At 35.8% G+C, this 20803-nt stretch overlaps 1 protein-coding gene and 1 non-coding gene across 17 annotated transcripts in view; one reads left to right on the top strand and one right to left on the bottom strand.

Moving 5' to 3' along the window:
• Positions 1-20803, bottom strand: part of Tut4 (terminal uridylyl transferase 4) — a 180483-nt gene that overhangs the window by 18044 nt on the left and 141636 nt on the right. For 15 of the 16 annotated variants that reach the window (XM_087549192.1, XM_087549184.1, XM_087549187.1 and 12 more), the window contains 8 exons: positions 20334-20391; positions 20139-20242; positions 16276-16365; positions 14625-14738; positions 3230-3307; positions 2873-3050; positions 2660-2707; positions 2493-2575 (listed from right to left, as the gene is read on the bottom strand). In XM_087549192.1, the coding sequence (XP_087405318.1) occupies positions 2493-2575; positions 2660-2707; positions 2873-3050; positions 3230-3307; positions 14625-14738; positions 16276-16365; positions 20139-20242; positions 20334-20391 (753 nt within the window). The remainder of the gene's footprint in view (positions 1-2492; positions 2576-2659; positions 2708-2872; positions 3051-3229; positions 3308-14624; positions 14739-16275; positions 16366-20138; positions 20243-20333; positions 20392-20803) is intronic. The other variant, NM_001107953.1, reaches the window with a different exon arrangement.
• On the top strand, positions 7473-7579 carry Rnu6-67 (RNA, U6 small nuclear 67). The gene has a single exon (XR_015621495.1). It is a non-coding gene; the product is annotated as a U6 spliceosomal RNA (small nuclear RNA).

The following is a 20803-nucleotide window of genomic DNA, read 5'->3' as shown; positions in this document are numbered from 1 at the left end:
ATTTAGGTGATAGGCAAACATGAAATGCAATACAAGAGTTTACATAATGAAAAAGCAAATATTTGCAAAAACATATATTTAAGAATATCAAAATATGTGATTTGCTGATTAAGAAGAATGTAATTTTTTGAGTGTATATGTAAAGTAGTTTACTTGAGGTTAAAAAGACAGTGTTTTCTATCAAGATGCATGGCAAAAACTCATCTGTAATCCGTCTCTAACAAGAAGAAAAAAGGAAAATAAAATAAAGTAGGTCACCAACAATTTGAGTGGGGCCTGTCTTTGGCTTGGACCTGATTGCCTGCCTTTGGAGCCCTTTCCCCTAGCTGGGCACCCTTGTCTGACCTCAGTGGTAGAGGAGGATGCACTTAGTCTTATTGAGGCTTGATGTGCCAGAGTGAGTTGGTAAGAGGCAGGGTGGGGTGGGGGGCTCCCTCCCCTTCACCACTAGAGGGAAAGAGGTACAGTGGGAGAAGGTGACTCAGAGGATGGGAATGGTAGTAGAAGAGGGAAGGAGGGAGGCTGTGATTAGGATGTAAAGTGAATAAATTAATGGGGAAAAAAGAAATAAAGTTAGGACAAAATGCAGAACTTAGTGAATTTTGATTTAAACCAAAGTTAAAATACTTACAAAAGCTTTATTATTTATTTATTTACTTATTTACTCATGTGATTATCAGCATGTATATGTATGTGTGCATACCATATCTATGCTTCCTGATGCCCATGGAGGCCAGAGCCCTAGAACTGTAGTTACAGACAGTTATGAGCTGATGTGGGTGCTGGGAACTGAACTCTGCTCGTCTACAGGAGCTACTAACCATTGAATCATCTCTCCGACCCTTTAAAATAACTTTTTCAGAATGAAAGATTACAAGTAATAAGACTCAAATTATACTGAAAGTCCAGTTGAGGGTTGCAAGTATTTATTTATAAATGTAACAAACATTAGAAACTGTCTGGGTTTATGACTCTTTTCCCATTAGTGTTATTTAAACAGACAAATGATTCCTGGAATAATAATAAGGTTGAACATATATAGATATAAAAGGGCAGTAGGCAGTATATAATAAAAAAAAATATGAAACAGAAGATAGAAAAGGTCAAATGGGAAAAGAAAATGGAGACCTAAGACAACTGATGGATAAGGAGAAAGTAGATTACTATATATTGGAGAACCAAATGGTAGAAAAAAATAAAGTGGAAATAAGAAAGATAAAAGTAGAATATACTCTGTGTGTGTGTGTGTGTGTGTGTGTGTGTGTGTGTGTGTGTGTGTGTGTGTGTTGGCTTTGAAACAGGGTCTCACAATAACATCTATGCTGGCCTCGATTTCCCTGCATCCACCTACCAAGAGCTGAAATTATAACTGTGAGCCACCAAATATTTATCTTTCTGGACATTTTACAAGTATACAACATGTTTAATAGTACAAAAGATATTAAGTGTGAGCATGAAAGTCAGTGAATAGTTCCTGTTTATTATAATACTGACATAATAAAGACAAAATGTCCAAAAGAAAATACATAACAATAACTTATGAAATACCATATATTAAAACTTAAAAGAGAATAAAAAGATTTTAAAAATGATTAGCAAGCTCATAGACTCCTCTTTCTAAGCATCAAAATAACATTTTGTTTTCATGCTAAATAAAAAACAAAACTAAAGATTTTTATATCTCCATATAACTAGGGACTAGTTACAATGTATTGAATTATAAAAGACTAGTAGAATTTTTATTCATAAGATGAAGGTAGCACATTTCAAGTCTACTGAGGTCTCGTATTAGTACTCTGCACTGTTGCCTTCCACTGTCACGTCCCTACTGAACATGCACATAGTCAGAATTACCATAATTCCCAGACGTCACTAAATGTGTATGCTATGTCAATTAACGGATTAGTGAAACTATGTTTTTTCTACCTCATTTCATGTTTCAAAACTCTTGTGTTGTGACATTTCCTATTTAACTATTAACTACTAAGGGGCTAACAAATAAACATAAAAGTGTCCAAGAGGAAAAACATCCAACTTTTCTTGCTCTACCATAAAAATGAAGACTCCTAAGACTGGACTGAACAAGTTCCAGGGACATTCATATGTAAAGACAAATAAATAGGTATTCTCAAGATCTTTTCTGTTCAAGTCTTTCCTGCTAAAACTGAAACCTCCTCTGTGGTCTCCCAAGCAATAAAAAGCAAGCAAAAGCTGAGGGAGCCCAAACAGCAGTGTGAAAACTGCATCTGGAGTCGGAGGAGGGACAGCTCAGCCTCTGCAGTCTAATCCAGTACACTACAGCTACAGCAGATGGTAGGCAGAAGTCATGGTAAGGTAATACTTCAGATTTCTCTTTTCTATGAATTTGAGAATGGGAAAATCTGCATCAAAGGTTTTCCTCCCTTTCACTCTGCCATCTGTAAAAAAAAACGCAATGACAATGAAGCTCTATAAGCAAAAGAGAATTAAATTTTCAAATAATGAAAACTTACAGCTTCTCTGCCAATGAGTGGATAAAAGGGGGTACCAAAAAGTTTCCTTCCATTGATAAATGCCTTCATAATAAAATTGGTCACTGTTGAAGAAAGAAGATAATAAAAGATTTAGACACTACTTACCAAATATTTTAATGCATATATTCTCTACATTTAAAACTTACTTTTTCTAGAAACACCAGCACCAAGGTTATGATTCAAGTCAAAAGGATCTAGAAAATAAATATTTGTAAATTAATATTTGTTAAGTATTATACCATTAAGTGGACTATACCTGAACAGGAGTCTAATGCTATATATTCTCAAACTAACCAAGTCAGTGAATTAGACTTTTAAAATTATTGAGTGACAGAAAACAAGAGGTAGACTCTTTTCACCTTCAATTGCAATGCATTTAGAAGTCCACTGCTTTTCAAAAGTAGTGAGCAGCTTTTTCTGCCGAATACTGATTACATATTCCTTGAAATCAAACTCTTCAGTATAGAAGCGAAGTAGTCCTAACCAAAGCTCTCCTAGTGATTCCGTGTTCTTTCCAAGTGAAGGTAAACGCTTTTTCTTCAGTTAACGAAATGGGAAGGAAAGGAGAAATATGGGAAGAGGAGGATAAGGAAAAAAAGAGAGAAGAATATATGGTATTAAAATATAAAAAAAAATAAAAACAAGTAAAATTATTAAAGTATATAAGTCCTAATATCATTGAGCATTCTATAATATAGTAATTATACAAAAATTACCAGTTCTTCTGTTTTATCAAAGAAAAAGGCATTCCATCCATCCACCATTCTCTGTGGAATCTGCTTTCCATCAAAGATCTGCATAAAAAATTTTATTATTAGATTTCAAGTTATCCAACCTGAAGACCTACAAGACTTCTGATCATTTTAGAATTAATCTACAAAAAACACTAACGAATTACTTTCCAAGGAAAAACATTAGAATGTTATAGCTTGGTGCTAAGTAAGTGACTAATGAAATATTACTGAGAATAATATAAGCTGAGAGTCTCTATACACATTCAGTATTATTTAATGCTGTTTGGCCTAACAAAATGTATTTGTATGCATATGTATGACTATCTGCAGCCCAAGATTAAGTAAAATAAAAGTAAAAAAAAGTTTCATTAAAGGATTATAAATAGAGGCATACAAAAGATAATATTGATTTTATACTCAAAGAAAATTGGTATCACTTACTAATATAAGGCTGAAAAGTGCTTAAATATCAGGTATGTTTAATGGGAAATTAGATAGCTTTCCCTGACATCTTTATAAGCAAATCAGGAATCCTTCTCATTAGGTTGCGTATTCTGGCCTCCACCTTGAAATCCTCCTGCCTCGGACTCCAGAGCATCAGATAATAGACATGTGTCACTATGTCTGACTAAGAAATACTATTTTATGAAAAATAAATCATCCAATATAAAATGGTTGTTTTAGATACAACTGACTTCCTTCCATAAGTAATTTTATCATTTGCTTTCCTTTTTATGAGACAAGTAGCCCAGGCTGGCCACATATTTGTTATGTAGCCAAGGATAACAATGAATTCTTTATCTTGCCCCTAGGCATATAACACAATGGCCAGGTTACAATATTAGGAATCAAACCCAGGGGTTTGGGGATTTAGCTCAGTGGTAGAGCATTTGCCTAGCAAGCTCAAGGCCCTGGGTTCAGTCCTCAGCTCTGGGGGAAAAAAAAAAAAAGAGAAAGGAATCAAACCCAGATCTTTATGCAAACTAGACAAGCATGCTACCAACTGAGCCATACACCCAGCCCTTGTGACTTGCTTTTCTAAAATAAATATAAAATGATAAAATGACCCAACAAAGTAGAAAGGTATATAGTATTGCTTCAGAATCAACAAAACTAATTTTTATTCTCAGACCTATACATAAATTCTGGTCAAGATAATTATCCCTATAAGTCTCCATAAAGTTAACCAAGTAAAAATAAAATTTTAACCACACAAGTAGTTTATACACTGACTTTTTAAAACAGTACTTATTTTATACTTACTAATATAGATAAGTGTGTGTACAAGTAAGTGCAGAAGGATGCTGGGAATTGAATTTGGGTCCATTACAAAAGCAGTAAGCACTCTTAAACTGCTTAAGCCATCTCTAGAGTCCCCAAATTTATTTTTTTAAAAAAGAGGTTTATTGATTTTTAATTTATGAGTGTGTGTTACTTGCATGTATCTGTGTACCACATGTGTGCCCAGTACCTGTGGGGACCCAGAAGGTGTCTGATCCCCTGGAACTCAAGTTACAGATGGTTGTTAGGTGTCATGTGATTGTTGGAAACTGAACCCAGGTCCTATGGAAAAGCAATCAGAGCTTTTAACCACTGAGCTATATTTCCACCCCCTAAAAATTATTTTGAAAAAATAATCACATTCACTTATTGTACATATATGTGCACACCACTCAAGAGCGTGTGCCATGACACATATCATACATGTGGTCAGAAGACAGCTTACTCCTAGGAGTTGGTTTTCTTCTTCCACCTTTGGAGTCCCAGAAATGGAACTCAGGTCACCATGTTTAGGGACGAGGCCTTTACCTGCTGAGCCATCTTGTTGGCTTCCCTAAAATGTAGCTTTTGTGAAAAATCAAATGTGAAGCAAATAAAAAACAAATTATTAATTTTAATATTTATTAGTGTTTATATTCATATATATTATGATTTTTAAACACTGGATCTGCCTATGTAGGTTTCAATGACCTAGAACTCACTACTTATGTACTATGTAGACTCACTATGAAGACCAGGCTAAACTTAAACTTAGAGCTCCCTGCCTTTGCTTTTTACTGCTAGAATTAAAGGTTTGTGTTCCCACCCCTGCCTCTAACCCAGGTACATAAATGTTTTAAACATAACACAGCTTTTCTTTGTCTTTACCTCTCCAAACATACATAAAATAAAACTGAAGAATGTTTCAAATCACTTGATAAGTTAATCCATGGAGCCCTTATCAAAGGGCAAGTGGTTTACACACCTGTATGTCTCGCATCTCAAATTTCATTTTTAGGTTTAAATTTCTTGTGGTTAAAAGAGCCCATACCCTAAATGTGAAGCAGAAAACCTCACTAAGCCAAAGCTTACACAGACTGTGGACCGAATACAATCTGTATGTTAAAGATCAAGTTTGCAACGACTAAACTAATTAAGTATCCTGGGAATACCTATATATAAAGAAATACAGTCACCTAAAATGGCTCAGTGTACAGTCTGGTATTTTCTAAAACAGAAACAGCAAAGACGTGGAGAGATGGCTCCGTTGGTGACGCACTGGCCTCAGAGCCCACATAAAAAGCTGGGAATAATGGTATGCTCCTGTAATCCTAGTGACAGCAGAACAGGAGGCAGGCAAGACAGGGATTCTAGAACTGGGGTTGTAAACCAGTGGTAGAGTATTAGCCTAATATGGTCAAGGCCTGGGTTTATGCTCTCAAAAAACTAAAGATTTAAGAGGTTGAAGTATTAATTTTATTATGTAAGATTTAGATGTTTAGATGTTAGGGACAGGGATATAGTATTGTGGTTGGTGCTGCTTGCTTAACATGTATAAGACCCAATTTCAATCCCTAATACCAAAAAAAAAAAAAAAAAAAAAAAAAAAGAAACATATTTGTACAAGAAACTTGAAATTATTCCCATGTCTACTGTCTACTTTGTTGTTATAATTGTTATGGTCTACTCATATACCATAACACCTTTTCTTAATTGTGTTAAAGCAAAATTTACTATCTTAAATATTTGATTCACTGGTATCAAGTACATTCACAGTGCTGAGCTGCCATCACCAGCCCTTTAGTACTTTTTCTTTTTCTTGTAAAACTACAACCCTGTGTGTGTTAAATTGTTATTTTCCATACATCCCTTCCCCTGCCAGTGAACACTACCATCCACCATTCTTTTTGTGTATCTATGGATTTGATTGTTCTAAGTACCTAACTGGAATCAAATACTATGTCTCTTTAGTAACTGGCTTATCTCATTTGGTATAATGTCCTCAAGGTTCTTTGATTAAATTTAATTTTCCAGTTGATACAGTTTAAGAAAGCATAAATTTTTATGTAATCAACTAAGAACAACACTCCTAAATCTCTTTTACTGTTAATTTTTGTGTAAAGAATTTTCTTGGTCTTATGATTTGCTGGAGCAGAAAAAAAAACTCTGCTTAAGAAAGTTCCTTTTGACCCAAATGTATTATTGATCAACACCAAAAAACCCTCCACGGGTTAGGAACTCAATTTGGTGGGAGAGCCCTAGCCTAAATGTTCAGTTCCCAATATGACAAAAACAAAACAATGCTCCAAAAGCCAGAACATACTGTGGAGTTATACCTGAAACCCCAACTACTCAGGAGATAGCTGAAGAATAACGACAGGCCATTCTGAGCAATTTACCAAGGTTGTCATAAAATATAATCTGTAACATAAAAATTATAAATTTATAAAATATCTAACATTATACAGGAACTTGAGAAATAGCTCGCTGGTATAGTACTTGTTTAGCATGAAAAAGGCCTAGGGATCAATACACAGTACCACAAAGCAAAACCTTAACTAAACTTGAATAACCAGCTATTAAAAGTTAGATTTAATTGCAAATGAAGCCAGAGATAATTAATGCTAATAAATAAATCATTAACAATAAAAAAATGAACTGTAGCCAATACTTAAATAATATCAAAAACTACAACCTATGTGACAATGGAAAAGGTCTAGAAGCAAAAATGTACGTATCAGGGGCTGGGGATTTAGCTCAGTGGTAGAGCGCTTACCTAGGAAGCACAAGGCCCTGGGTTCGGTCCCCAGCTCCGAGAAAAAAAAAAAAAAAAAAGAACCAAAAAAAAAAAATGTACGTATCATCAGCCTAAAAGTATCATTCTCAACTCAAGCACAGCTCGTTATACTGGATACACTGACTGCCTGTCGTTTTAAGAACTACAGTCTGTTAAAAAGATAATGGGGTGGTCTCTTTCAACAGCACATATACTTAAACTGAAGTGACACACGGAAGATTAGCATGGCCTCTGAATGAGAATGACAGCAAACTCGTGAAGCAGTCTACATTTTTAAGATGCCATGAATCAGAAGGGAGCAAAAAAGGTATAGGGGAGAGTCTGGAAGGAGAAAAGGGAAGGAGAAAATAATTTAATTATAGTATAATCTTAAAAAAAAATAAAGTATTTTAAAAACAGATCATGGGAAACTTTCAGTTGAATAAAAGAATCCTACTGTATTTCTCTCAACAGTAATAATAATTTTGGTAATAATCATCACAAAAATATGGTAAAATAATATTTAAAACAACCATCACTATGAACACCTATTTTAACATCTATTGTTTGAAAGGCATTCAATTTCTGGGTTTTGTTTGTGAGGTTGCTTAACACAGTGTCTCACTGTGTACCCTTGATTGGCTTGGGCTCCCCATGTACACCAGGCTGGCCCGGAACTCCCAGAAGTCCCTGGCCTCTGCTTTTTTGAGGACTGGGATTAAAGGTAAGTATAAGCTCAGCTTGCTTTTGTTTTTTACCTTTTGAAGAAAGGTGTTACTATGTAGTCAGGTGAGTTTGGAACTGCTTGCTGTATCCCAGTCTTGAACTTGTGAGCCTCATGCTCATTATAGACATGAACCCACCCATGAACCCCTTCAGCCTCTGATCTACATAACACTGAAAAAATACTATTAATGCATTATTTGGTTTTGACAGAATTTTGCTATGTAGCTTAAACTTGAAATCATTCTCGCTTACCTCATCTACCCATGGTATTACAGCTTTACTGATAATGAAACTCAGAAATCATGAAGGTTAGGCAGCTTGTTAAAAGCCCATACTATCATAATTATGGGTTTGACTAAATTCTGAACCCAAATAACACCCTCATATATTAGCCAATGCTGCCTCAATGATTACTAATACATGAGAGATCACAGAAAATACTCTGAAAACAAAATCTGGCGCCCACTCATGTTAATCAAACAACATCAAAAGAAAGAAGTAAACGCAGAAAGTGAGAAAATTGATTTTGACAGGCATAATTTATAGAAAATTTTAAATATTCTTTAGTGAAAGGTAGGCGTAACCTTTAATCCCAGCACTTAAGAGGTAGGCAGATCTCTATGAGTCCAAGACCAGCCTGATCTACATAGTGAGTTCCAGAATTATATGGGGCAACCCTGTCTTTAAACAAACACAATTCTATAGTAATCACCCATCTTTTAAAAAGTTACCATCAAGATATGATATGGGTTTTCTGCTTACAGAGAGATTTGCTCAACTCTGTCATGGGGTCATGGATATAAAGAAGGCCATAAGGCACCCAAGACCAGCTTCTTTGCTGCTAGCATGTGCTTTAATTGTCTCAGACATAGTGTCTATAACTTGGAGCCTAGACTATATTTCTGTTGGCAAGAAATAAGCAAAGGTTACTGCTGGGCACTAAGAAATGAAAGCCAATACACACGATTAGTGGTTGTGTTCCTTTAATCCAAACACTTGGGAAGCAAAGGCAGGAAGACCCTTTTTCAGCCTCCCAAAGTGTTTCAATGACAAGCATGAGACCAGCTAAAACCATTTCTTAAAAGGTACATTCAGCCAAAATGAACTGGAAAAAAAATAGGCCTGAATCAGTCAAAGAAATTAAATCAATACCTAGTAACATTTTAAAACAATACAACAATATCGAAATAATTATACATCAAGACCAAGAGAGACCAAGAGAGAAATATTCCAAGTATTCAAGACTGGTTCAACATATAAAATCAAACTCATCAATCACATTAATAAAAAGAAGAAAACTCAATCTAATATTATCAACAGATTCACAAAAGAGCATTTAGTGAAACTCAATACCCATTCATGATAATGAAAGTAAAACCAAGCACTGTGGCATACAACTACTTCTAAGTTTAAGAGTCAAATAAACTTAGGAGATCAAGGAAAGCCTGAGCAACACAAAACACACACACACACACACACAACTGTATCCCCAAAATATAAAAATTGCTAGACATGGTAGTATAAGACTATAAAATCCTAGCATTCAGGAAGTAGAAGTAGAAGGATCACCAAAAATCCAAGACCAGTCTGGTGTACATATCAAGTACTAAGCCAGCCAACAGCTACAAAGAAAAACTTTATAAAATTAAAAAAACAAAAACAAAAACCACCACAAAAACAAAAAAAACCCTCCATAAATTAGGGGTGGTGACTTTTTTTAAAATACATGATAAGAAAAACAAAGTCTTCAGGTTTCTCCCTTTGGCAGAGCTAAGCTAAGTCAAGCAGTGACATTGAATGGTCTTTCAATGCTTCTTCTTGGAGCTAATTTGTATTTTTCTGTTCAGTCCTTGCCTGAACCTCATGCTTGCCCAACTCCCTGAATCTAGAATCCTCCTTATGCTGCCGCCCCCTTGTGATACATGCCACTTTAAAATTTTTGCAAAGACCAGAGCTACAAAGATGGTTAAGTGGTTGTTAAAATCATGAGCTGCTCTCACAGAGGACCAAAGTTTGGTTCCAAGTACCCACATGGTATACATTCATATGTACACACGCTTATAAATAATTAAAAGATATTGGTCAGACTTTAACATACACCATACTAAAGACCTGAAAATGACACGTAAACATATGGAAAGATAGTCTCCAACATGTATGATGGGGAAATGCTGGTGGACAGTGAAACACTATTAGACGTCTAATTCAATGACCAAAGTGAAGAACACAGAGAACACCAAATTCCAGTAAAGATGTGAACAAGAGGAACTTTCCTTCTTTTCTGGTGGGAATACAAAATGCTACAGCCACTTTGGAAGAGTTCAGCAATTTTACTTAAAAAACTAAATATTCAGTTACACGCTTCATTAATCCTGCTTAACCGATATTTGCTTGGAAGACTTAAAAAAACCACCCACATGAAAACGCACACCTGGGTCTTTTGTCAGTTTCAGATAGGGCCTCACTTGTCCTCAAACTCAGTAGGTAGTTGACTATAACCCTGATCTCTTCCTGATCCCCTGCTTCCAGCTCCAAAACCTAAGATAACAGGCACCTCTATGCCTCCTTCATTTGGGGCTGGGAAGCAAATCCAGGGTCTCATGCAAGCTACAAACACTTAAGAAACACAACTTCTCCCAGCCTCGGTTTTTTAATGTTTGATTCTGATTTTGATACAAGGCCTTGTTCCATAGCCCAAGCTGGTCCTGGTCTTGCAATCCTTCTGCCTTAGCCTCCCAACTGCTGGGATTATGAGTAAATCGTGCCACTCATTCACGTGGATCTTTGTATCATTTGTACTATAAATGTCAAAACTGAAAAGCAATTAAGATATCCTTCAGTGGGTAAATAAATAAAGTGAACAAAGACACCGACATAGAGAAATCTATCAATGAAAAGACATGAGAAAATGTAAATGCATATTACTTAATTTGAATATGTGTAAATTTGCTCTGCCTTCAAAGTACATATGTGTGAGAGTAATTTTAAACATTTACTTTATGTATACGGGTATTCTGCCTGTACAAGTGCCTGGTGCCTAGGGAGACAGAAGAGGTTATCAGATGGGGTATCAGATGCCCTGCCACAGACAGCAATTGCAATGTGAGTTCTGGGAGCTGAACCCAGGTGCTCAATGAAGGCAGCTGTGCTCCCAACTGCTGAGCCATCGCTCCAGTCCTCAGATACTTACTGTCAATCTGTCAGAACACAGTCATCTCTAATAGAGCACAGAATAAAGCACTGCCTAAGTCAAGGACTGGTCAGTACAGGTCTGTGGAAGACTGTCTTAACTGTTAATTGATGCAGAAGGACCTATTCCATTATCAACAGTTTGTTCCCTGGTTGTTGGGAGGGGAAAGACTATTTATATTTGGAGACAGCTACCAGAAAGCATGAAAGTATCTATCTCTCTCTGCTCCTTTCTGTGGATATCGCGTAACCATCTTAAATCTTAAGCTCCTGATGCTGTGACTTCCCTGAAATTACGGACAGAAGCTGAAATTGTTTAAACCAACTAAACCCTTTCTTCCCTAAGCTACTTTTTTGTTAGAACATTTTATCATAGTACAGAAATGAAACTGGGACAATCTGTTAAAGAATTGGTAATCAAGATGATGCTATGAAGATATTACTAGTTTTTTATAAAAAATTTATTAGGTTGTTGAGGACAGGTCCTACAAGTGGACTGTGGCACCCCAGTTTCTCAGTGTTTCTGTATCCTGGTTCATAATGTAAGTAGCTTCCTCTACCACATATGTGAAACGTGATATCCTAACAAAAGAAGAGGGTCTACTAACCTTAAACTATACTCCCTAGAATCATAACCTTAAATATAGCATTTATTATAGGTAACTGTTTTAGTTCACTGCATTAATATGAAGCTAACTCATACAATGAGTAATAAAGAAGCCAAACAAAAAAGATAGTAGGTCTGACTGGTACCAACTATTTGATATTCTACACAAAGACAAAATGATGGACTAAAAAGACTGAAAATAAAGAGATCAGTGATTACCAAAAATTGGCAGGAAGGGTGATCTCTAGACAAAGCAAAGACTTAGAAGTTCAGAAGAAAACTGTATTGTATAATAACAACGAGCATACACTTATGTACTATTCAAATCTACATGATATGCAACCCCGGTGTAAATTATGGACTTGGTATGACTGTGATATATCACTGCAGACTCACCGAATTTAACAATGAATTACTTTTTTTTTTAATTGAAAGTTAAAATCTATTAAGCCATCATGTGCCAAATACTCAGGTTCAAATTAATTTCAAAATATATACAGGCATGTAATAAACTTAAAAATGAGAAAAGTGGATTGGAAACTGCATAAAGCTACAAGTGACTGGTGGAATTGAATTAAAAATCAAGGTCATCAACTATTACAAACCATTTTCCCTTGGTACCCAACATTCAATTGATTCACAATTATCTAGACCTTTAAAGAGCAATTTTTAAACGCACTTGGTAACCCTAACAAATTTGTCCATAAACTGAAATGATAATAACTGAATCCACTGTTTTCTACAAATTAAGTTAATTTTAAGCAAAGTGACCTCAGTGACGAACGCGTTTCATCATTTATTTAGATGTTGAAGCTCTCGCACTAAGTTTTTACAAGCTGGTGAACACTGACAAACTATTTCTCCCACAGAACTATAACCACACATTCCCAGACAGTATAAATATATGGTTGAACTAACATTAATACACATCACCATTTTATCGATTACATAATAAAACAAATGATCAAGTATCCAATTATTAAGTTACATAGCTCAAAAGGCATATAAAATAACAATGAATTACTTAAGTAAGGCTGATGGGGTTGGGAGGAACTATGTGCCTGCCAAGATGAGGGTAATATGAAAAATCTCTACCTATTCCTCAATTTTGCTGTGATCTTAAATTAATCAAAATACAGACGTTTTTGAGGACTATGCCTCAGCCATATAATGCTCATCTACTATGCATATGAGTCATTACATTTGATACACAGCACCACAAAGACTTTAAATATAAATGCATAATAGCACCAACATAGTATTTAGTTTGGAATTTTGCCTAGGAAAAATAATTTTTATTTCTATGCTACTGAATGTTTAAAATGGGAAAGAGGAATTGCTAAAACCATGTCAATCATGAGACTATTTGAAAATTTAAGATGGCTATCAGATACTTATACCACACGGCTTAGTACCTTGCATTTTCTTTTCTGTCATTATATTATAGTTTAGGTAAGAACAGGATATGTGGTTTTAAAACCAGGCAAAGAAGCACACAATTTTAATCCCAAGGTAGGCAGAGGGAGGCAGATCTCTGAGTTCAAGGACAACTAGGACTACACAAACTAACTCAGCATTATGGTTTTTTTAAAAAAAAAAAAAATGTGGTTTTTCCAGATCTCTCCCATCTCTAAATGCTTATGTTTCTATGAATACAGAACTGGATATTCTCTAATACCAACAAATCCACTCTCCCAGAAATGGGAGAAGCAATTAGAAGAATAAGAACTGTTTCACACCTCTTTCAGAGAGGAGGGCATACACTGGCTACTGAGACTGACTCTGAGACACCAGTTTATGAGTATATTAATATCCTTTCAATGTGCATCTTATGCTTAATTAATACGACTTTAGAAGAAAAAGGAAAAATCTTCCTGCATATTCTTGGCCAGACTTCTCAAGACTGTCAAGTATATGCAGGAATATGTAAGACTTATCAAGCAGGAGGAAGAAAAACATTCTAGAGGGAAGAAACTTACATGTTTCTATGTGAGAGCCTGTTATATGTATGAGTTTGTGCTGAGCTACAAGAACTTGATCATATATATCTGCAATATTCCTTTTTGGTTTTTGGCAATCTCTCTGTATAGCACTGGCTGTCCTAGACTCACTCTATAAACCAGGCTGAACTCAAACTCAAATCTGCCTGCCTCTGCCTCTGCCTCTGTCTCTCTGCCTCTCTGCCTCTCTGCCCCTCTGCCCCCTCTGCCCCCCTCTGCCCCCCTCTGCCCCCCTCTGCCCCTGCCTCTGCCTCTGCCTCTGCCTCTGCCTCTGCCTCTGCCTCTGCCTCTGCCTCTGCCTCTGCCTCTGCCTCTGCCTCTGCCTCTGCCTCTGCCTCTGCCTCTGCCTCTGCCTCTGCCTCTGCCTCATAGGTGGTCAGAATAAAGGTATGTGCCACCACTGCCCAGCTTATATCTTCAGGATCCTAAGACTACAAAATTTTAAAATATTACAGAAGATACTCAATAATCTATCTGGTAGTCAATATGCTCCAAAAATAAATTTTCCCAAAATATTCACTATTCTAATTATAGCATTAATTTTAACAAAAAAACTTGGAACACTCATGACAGAAAAATTCATCATGAACCCAGCAAGCTCTCCCGTTTCAATCATGATTTACTTAAAACACCTCTAACAATTCTCTTAAACTGAAACAGGCTCTCGCTCAATTGCCAAGTATATTCTGAAACACACTGCGTAAGCCAGGCTGGCAATAAACTCCTAGTGATGGTGCCTCTTTTTGTGGCCTCCCAAGTGTTGGGACTACCGGCATCAGCCACTATGCTCTGGGGTTTACAATAGCCTCAAACACTCACCTCTTGCAGAACTGGGATAACTGGTGGCTTTCGTTGCTGCAGAAAGTACAGCACCATAAGGATATAAGCATATGAAGATAAACTTCCTCGAGACGCATCTCCAATGTCACAGCGCTAAAAATTACATCGATTACAAATACAAATTAAACTCATTCCACAAACCATTGACTATTCTGACATTTTATTTTTAAAACTCACTGAACTGAACGATGTCCAGTAACTATAAATTACAAAAGTGTGAGAAAACAGGCATTTCTATATATTACAACTCAGTGTAGAAATTAGTACTAACACAAAGATGGAGAGATGACTGGGATTAAAAGCAACTGTTACTCTTTCAGAAGGATGTAGGTTCAGTTCCACTACCCACATGGTGGCTCATAACCATCCTTAATTCTAGTGGCAAGATATTCACAATTTGTCTTCTAATCTCTGAAGATATCGAGCAGGCAAATGATGCTCATACATACATGCACAAAAACAGTCATACACATTAATTTATTTAAAATATCTGTAAAGACAAGGACTCTCTCTATGGAAACGTGGCTGACCTGGAACTCATTATGCAGACCAAACTGATCTCGAATTCACAGAGCTTCACCTGCCTCTGCTTACATGAGATTAAAGGCACATTACCATCCTTGGCAACTCTTTAAAAGTCAGTTTAATACAAACTCTAGGAAGAATAGTTAGGCAAAATCAAAATAACAAAAGCAAAACAAACTTAATGCTTAATATTTCCATTCCAAAAATTATCTTTAAAAATGTGGAAAATAACTAGGATATTGGATTTTAAAATTGAAAAAGTTACAATAACAGTACATCAGGAAAAAGATTAATTTCATTAGTAGAGCTTTGAAGAAAAATACTAGAGCTATCCACACAAAGTAATTTATATCCACAAAAAACTTAAAAAAAAAAAACAAAGTAAGACTGGGAAAAAATGGTTCAGTGGATTAGAGAAATTGCTTAAACAGCAAGAAGACCCGAGTTCAAACCCCCAAATTTCCACATGAAAGCTCAAGAAAGCCTACATGTGCCTGTAAATGCAGCACTGAGGAGCAGAGACAAGAAAATCCTGGGAGCCTGTGGGTCAGCTTTTTTTTTTTCCTTTTTAAAAGTGACAGATACCAGCCAGACTTGGTAGTGCACTCACTCCTTTAAGCAATTCAGAGACAGAGGCAGGATGATGAGTTTGAGGCCAGCCTAATCTACACAGCAAGTTGCAGGACAGTTGGAACTACATAGTTAAGACCCTATAACAAAAATAAATTTAAAAACATAAATAAATTAAATAAGGGGTTGGGGATTTAGCTGAGTGGTAGAGCGCTTGCCTTGCAAGCACAAGGCCCTGGGTTCCGTCCCCAGCTCCGGAAAAAAAAATAAAATAAAATAAATTAATTAATTAACTAATTAATTAATTGCACAAAAAAGCTTAGGTACAACTCAAGATATTAAAACAGGAAGATCACCGAAGTCAAAAAAACACAGTAAGACCCTATCTTAGAAGAGGAAAAAAAAAAGACAAAAAAAAAAACTAAGTAGTAAGATATAAGATAAAGACAGTACTTTTCACAAGTCTAATGTCAGTAAGCGTCACTTAGCTGTCAAGTACTTAACAGGATAGACGACTTAAGTTCTTCACAAGTACCTTAGCAAACACTTTCATAGTATATCCCAAGTACTGCACTCTAGGATCAATAGCTGCATAAGTAGCTAGCATTCTTGTGTTGTGTTGAGCCTGAAAAATAATTACATATTTGAAATCATTTAATAAACATTAATTAAACTTACAAATCAGGTAAAAAGATGCAGTATTCTGTGAATAGTATATCAAGATTTCCAAATTCCTAGCAATTAGTCAAACAAACCAACTTCACTCTAAAACCAATATCAAAACACTTTTTCTTACATTGCTCACAGTTGAAAAAATTTAACACATTAATAATCTGTAAACTTTTTTTAAGTTAATAAGGGAGAACTGGAATGTACTGCCCCCACTATCAAAATTAAGTATACTATCAAGCTTCCCACCTTGGTGGAAACTGCAAGGATACTGTCAACAGATTCAGCGCAAGCCACCTACAGAATCATGGTCTTTTCCCTACCAGGGAAGTATATCTATCAACTTTTAAAATGAAAAGTATAAACCAACAACAAGCACTGAGAAAGAAATCACAGAAATTCTCCTGTTTACAATAGCCCCAAAGAAAATAAATTATCTAGGAATAAACATAACCAAGGAGGTGAAAGATTTCTAAATAGTAAACTTTAAATTATTGAAGGAAAAAGGTAATACACTAGACATACTATGACAACGAATAGGTGGAATCAATATTGTGGAAATGACTTCCTACCAAAAAATCATTTACAGATTCAATGAAACCCAATAAAACACTTTTTATAAAAATAACCTATCCTAAAATACGTACAGGAACACAAAAGAACACAGAGAGTCAAAAAAAAGAAAAGAAAGAAAGAAAAAAATCCTCAACAAAAGGAGTGATATTGGAGGGATTACAATTACAGTTCTTTTTTTTTTTTAAATGTTATTTTCTCTGTTGCAGCCTCTTTTTTTTTTTAAAGATTTATTCATTTATTATATATAAGTACACTGTAGCTGTCATCAGATACATCAGAAGAGGGCATCAGATCTCTTTACAGATGGTTGTGAGCCACCATGTGGTTGCTGGGAATTGAACTCAGGACCTCTGGAAGAGTAGTCGGGTACTCTTAACCGCTGAGCCATCTCTCCAGCCCACAATTACAGTTCTTAAGACACATTACAGAGTCATAATAAGAACATATGGTACTGGCATGAAAAAAGACATGTAGACCATGGAACAAATCTGAAGATCCAAACATGAGTATTCCTAAATACAGCTGCCTAATAGTAACAAAAATGCCAAAAATATAACCTCTCCCACATCTTCAACAAACGGTGCTGTGTACACTGGATATCCGTATGCAGAAGGATGAAATTGAACTGGTGTCTAGCACCTATCACAAAAACTAACTCAAAATGGATCAAAGGCCTAACCATGGATCCTGAACACTGCAACTACTAGAAGAAAACATAAGCAGTACCTTACAGGATGCAAGTGTAGGAGAGGACTTTCTGAATTAGGACCCCACTTGCCCAGGAATTAAGCCAACAATTGAGGACCTCATAAAACTAAAAAGCTTCTGTGCAACTAAGAAACAACCAACTGAAGAGAAAGTCCACAGAATGGGAAAATCTTTTTATCTGTAAATACAACAAAGGATTAATATTCAGAATATATAAAGAATTCAAAATACAGTAGAACAAAGCAAAAAAAATTAATTTAGCTTGGGATCTGAAATTTTTTGTTTTGGCTCTTTAAGTTTCTCAAGACAGGGTTTCTCTGTGTGGACGAGGATGTCCTCAAATTTTCTCTGTAGACCAGGCTGGCTTCAAACTCAGAGAGATACAACCTGCCTCTGCCTCCCGAGTGCTGGGGTGTGCACCACCACCATCAGGCTCAGGAGATTCTTAAAGAAAAAAAAGAAAGAAAGAAAAAAAAAAAACCACAAACCAAAACAACTCTGGGATTTTCTCTAAGTCCAGTCATAATAGGAAAGAGCAACAAAAGAATCAACAATAAATGCTGGAGAGAATTTGGGGAACCCTTATCCTCTATTGGTAGTATTCCAAACTGTTGCAGCTACTCTAGAAACTTCAAAAAGCTCCATCATCTGAGCCAGCTCTATGTCTCCTTGGCATATGCCCAAAGGACTCAACATCCCACTCCAAAAATACCTGATCACCCATCATGACTGCTACTCTGTTCATACCAGATAGGACATGATAACAAAAACATTCCTCAATTGACAAGTGAATGTGTAAATGTAGCACATACACACATACACTGGGGAATAGTATTCAGCTGTAAAGAAAACTGAAGTCATGAAACGTGCAGCGAAATAGATTAGGGAAAAAAAAGTCAGAATGAGTGAAATAACCCAGATTGAGAAAGACAAACATTGCATGTTCCCACCCGTGCGAAGTTCCCTAGGCTCAAACCTTCAGATGTGAATATATAACAACGTAACTCCAGAAGCCAGGAAAGTAAAAATGGACCATGGGAGAGGAGAGCAGCAACAGAGAGAAATAGTAGAGTACAAGTGATTTTGGAAAAAAGGGGAGTGGGAATTTTAATTACAGAATGGGAAGGAGAATATTTCGGAAAAAGGAGAAAGAAGAATAACCTAACAGTAAGGATGTATGAAAAAGTCATAGGAATCATGTGACTATCTACCTAAATTTGCATATAATACATATAGTTTAGATGTTCCCTATTGAGTTGCTAGTCAGAGTTATCCAAGAGATGTCCAAAACACAGACTATTAATGTTGCCCTCAAGAGGTTACAATTAACTTCCCACTGCTTAAGACATCATGTTCTTCTGACTCAGGAACTAGAAATCCACTCCAGTTCTGACCAGAGAGCTCCATGCAAGGTTCCAAGGGAGGGAAGTAGGCAACATTCCTATTCAGCTATGGATACCTATGAACTAATATAGTGACCAGCATGTCACCATTTCAAGGGTGAAATTGCATACTTTGGCAGAAAGCAATGTTTCTCTAATCAGACTGAAGAAACAACAAAGGTTCAACAAGAAAAAAATATATATATACCTAGTATTGGGAACACAGCCAACTGTGAATTCTATGGATCTTGGAAGAGAACCCATTCACTAAATGAGCATAGTTCCTAACTGAATTCCAAATACCATTCTACCCAGAAAAGGGATACATAGGACTTACTCCTCATCAAAGGAATGTCTCTTTCTAACAGATGGAGATCATTACAGAAAACCACAACCAATCAAATGCAGAGAACAAGTATCCATGTGAATGAAGCCCAATCCTAACTGATCCACCTACAACACAACTCTTGAACCTACGGCTCAGAAATCATAGCAGAAGAGGAAGCACGAACATTTTAAGACCTGAAGAGCAAGACATTTCCTAGAAATGTCAAGAAGAGATAGCCATGAAATCTCATCAACATAGCTGCTGAAATAAGACCTAAACAAGGACATACCAATACATTTAATAGATCAAAGGGGGAACTTTCATAGGGTCTTAGCCCTAGGAGGAGGACTCCAGGCAACTAGGGAATGCTAAGAACAGGAGAAATATTCTTCCCTGGAGAAGAGTTCCCAAATTGGTTATCTAATATCAACTGAACGGTTCTGAAATCATACACATACAAGTAATTTTATACAAAACTGAGTAGACTGTATTCATGTATTTAGGAATATATGTACATATATACATATATATAAACATATACATAAACAACAATTAAGGAAATAGATATCAACGATTTGTGGGAAGAACAGCAATACATGGGAAGAGTGGGAGAAAAGGGAAAACAGAAAAAAATGTAGTTATATTTTAATATAAATACTTAAAAGATAAAAATAATTTTTAAGTAAAAAATTAAAAGTATAATTATAGCTGACTGGGCCTAAAAGAAAAACTTACCAATGTGTTATATAAACTGATATCACCTTCTAGTCCACTTCTCCTGTGTTCAAATTTTACAATAGGCACTTTGGCAGTAGTTATAGGCAGAATGTTTCTTAAACCTGAGGGTTAGGAGGAAAAAAACTTAAGAAAGTTAAATAACCTTTATAATGCTAGAAAGTCTTCGTTTGGAATAAAGATATGAAAATTTACCTGGATGCCTCTTAAGAATTTTCGCCAAATTTTCAATTATTTCCTTACAGTTTAATTTCTGTAAATAAATAAAGAAATATGGTAGGATCCATTTGTCCTACTGTAAATTTTATTTTAACCAAAGTATAATTCTAGCACTTAAATTTTCTGATGAGCATAATGAGCTGTATACTTGTGAACTAAGTAAGAATTCAAAGACCCACATCATTAGTATAGACCTGGAGCCTGGTAGAGATGCGGAAGCTCAGGCCTCTCCCACTCTAAGTAATTATAACTGTATTCTAGAAAGATCCCAAGGTTATTCACAGACTGAAGTCTGAAAAGCATGAAAAGAATAAAATGATTTTCAGTATGTGAATAAGTTTTTTACTTAAAGTTATCTGATATCTATCCTTTGGTTTTAAGTGAGTGTATTTATTAAGAATATAGTAAGTGGGAGTAAGAGAATAAAATCCTAAGTAGCAATAAAT

This window comes from Rattus norvegicus, chromosome 5 (genome assembly GCF_021556685.1).
Source record: "Rattus norvegicus strain SHRSP/BbbUtx chromosome 5, alternate assembly SHRSP_T2T, whole genome shotgun sequence".
Taxonomy (NCBI): domain Eukaryota; kingdom Metazoa; phylum Chordata; class Mammalia; order Rodentia; family Muridae; genus Rattus; species Rattus norvegicus.
The sequence above is the reverse complement of the archived record's forward strand: the minus strand, read 5'-3'. Positions and strand labels throughout refer to the sequence as shown.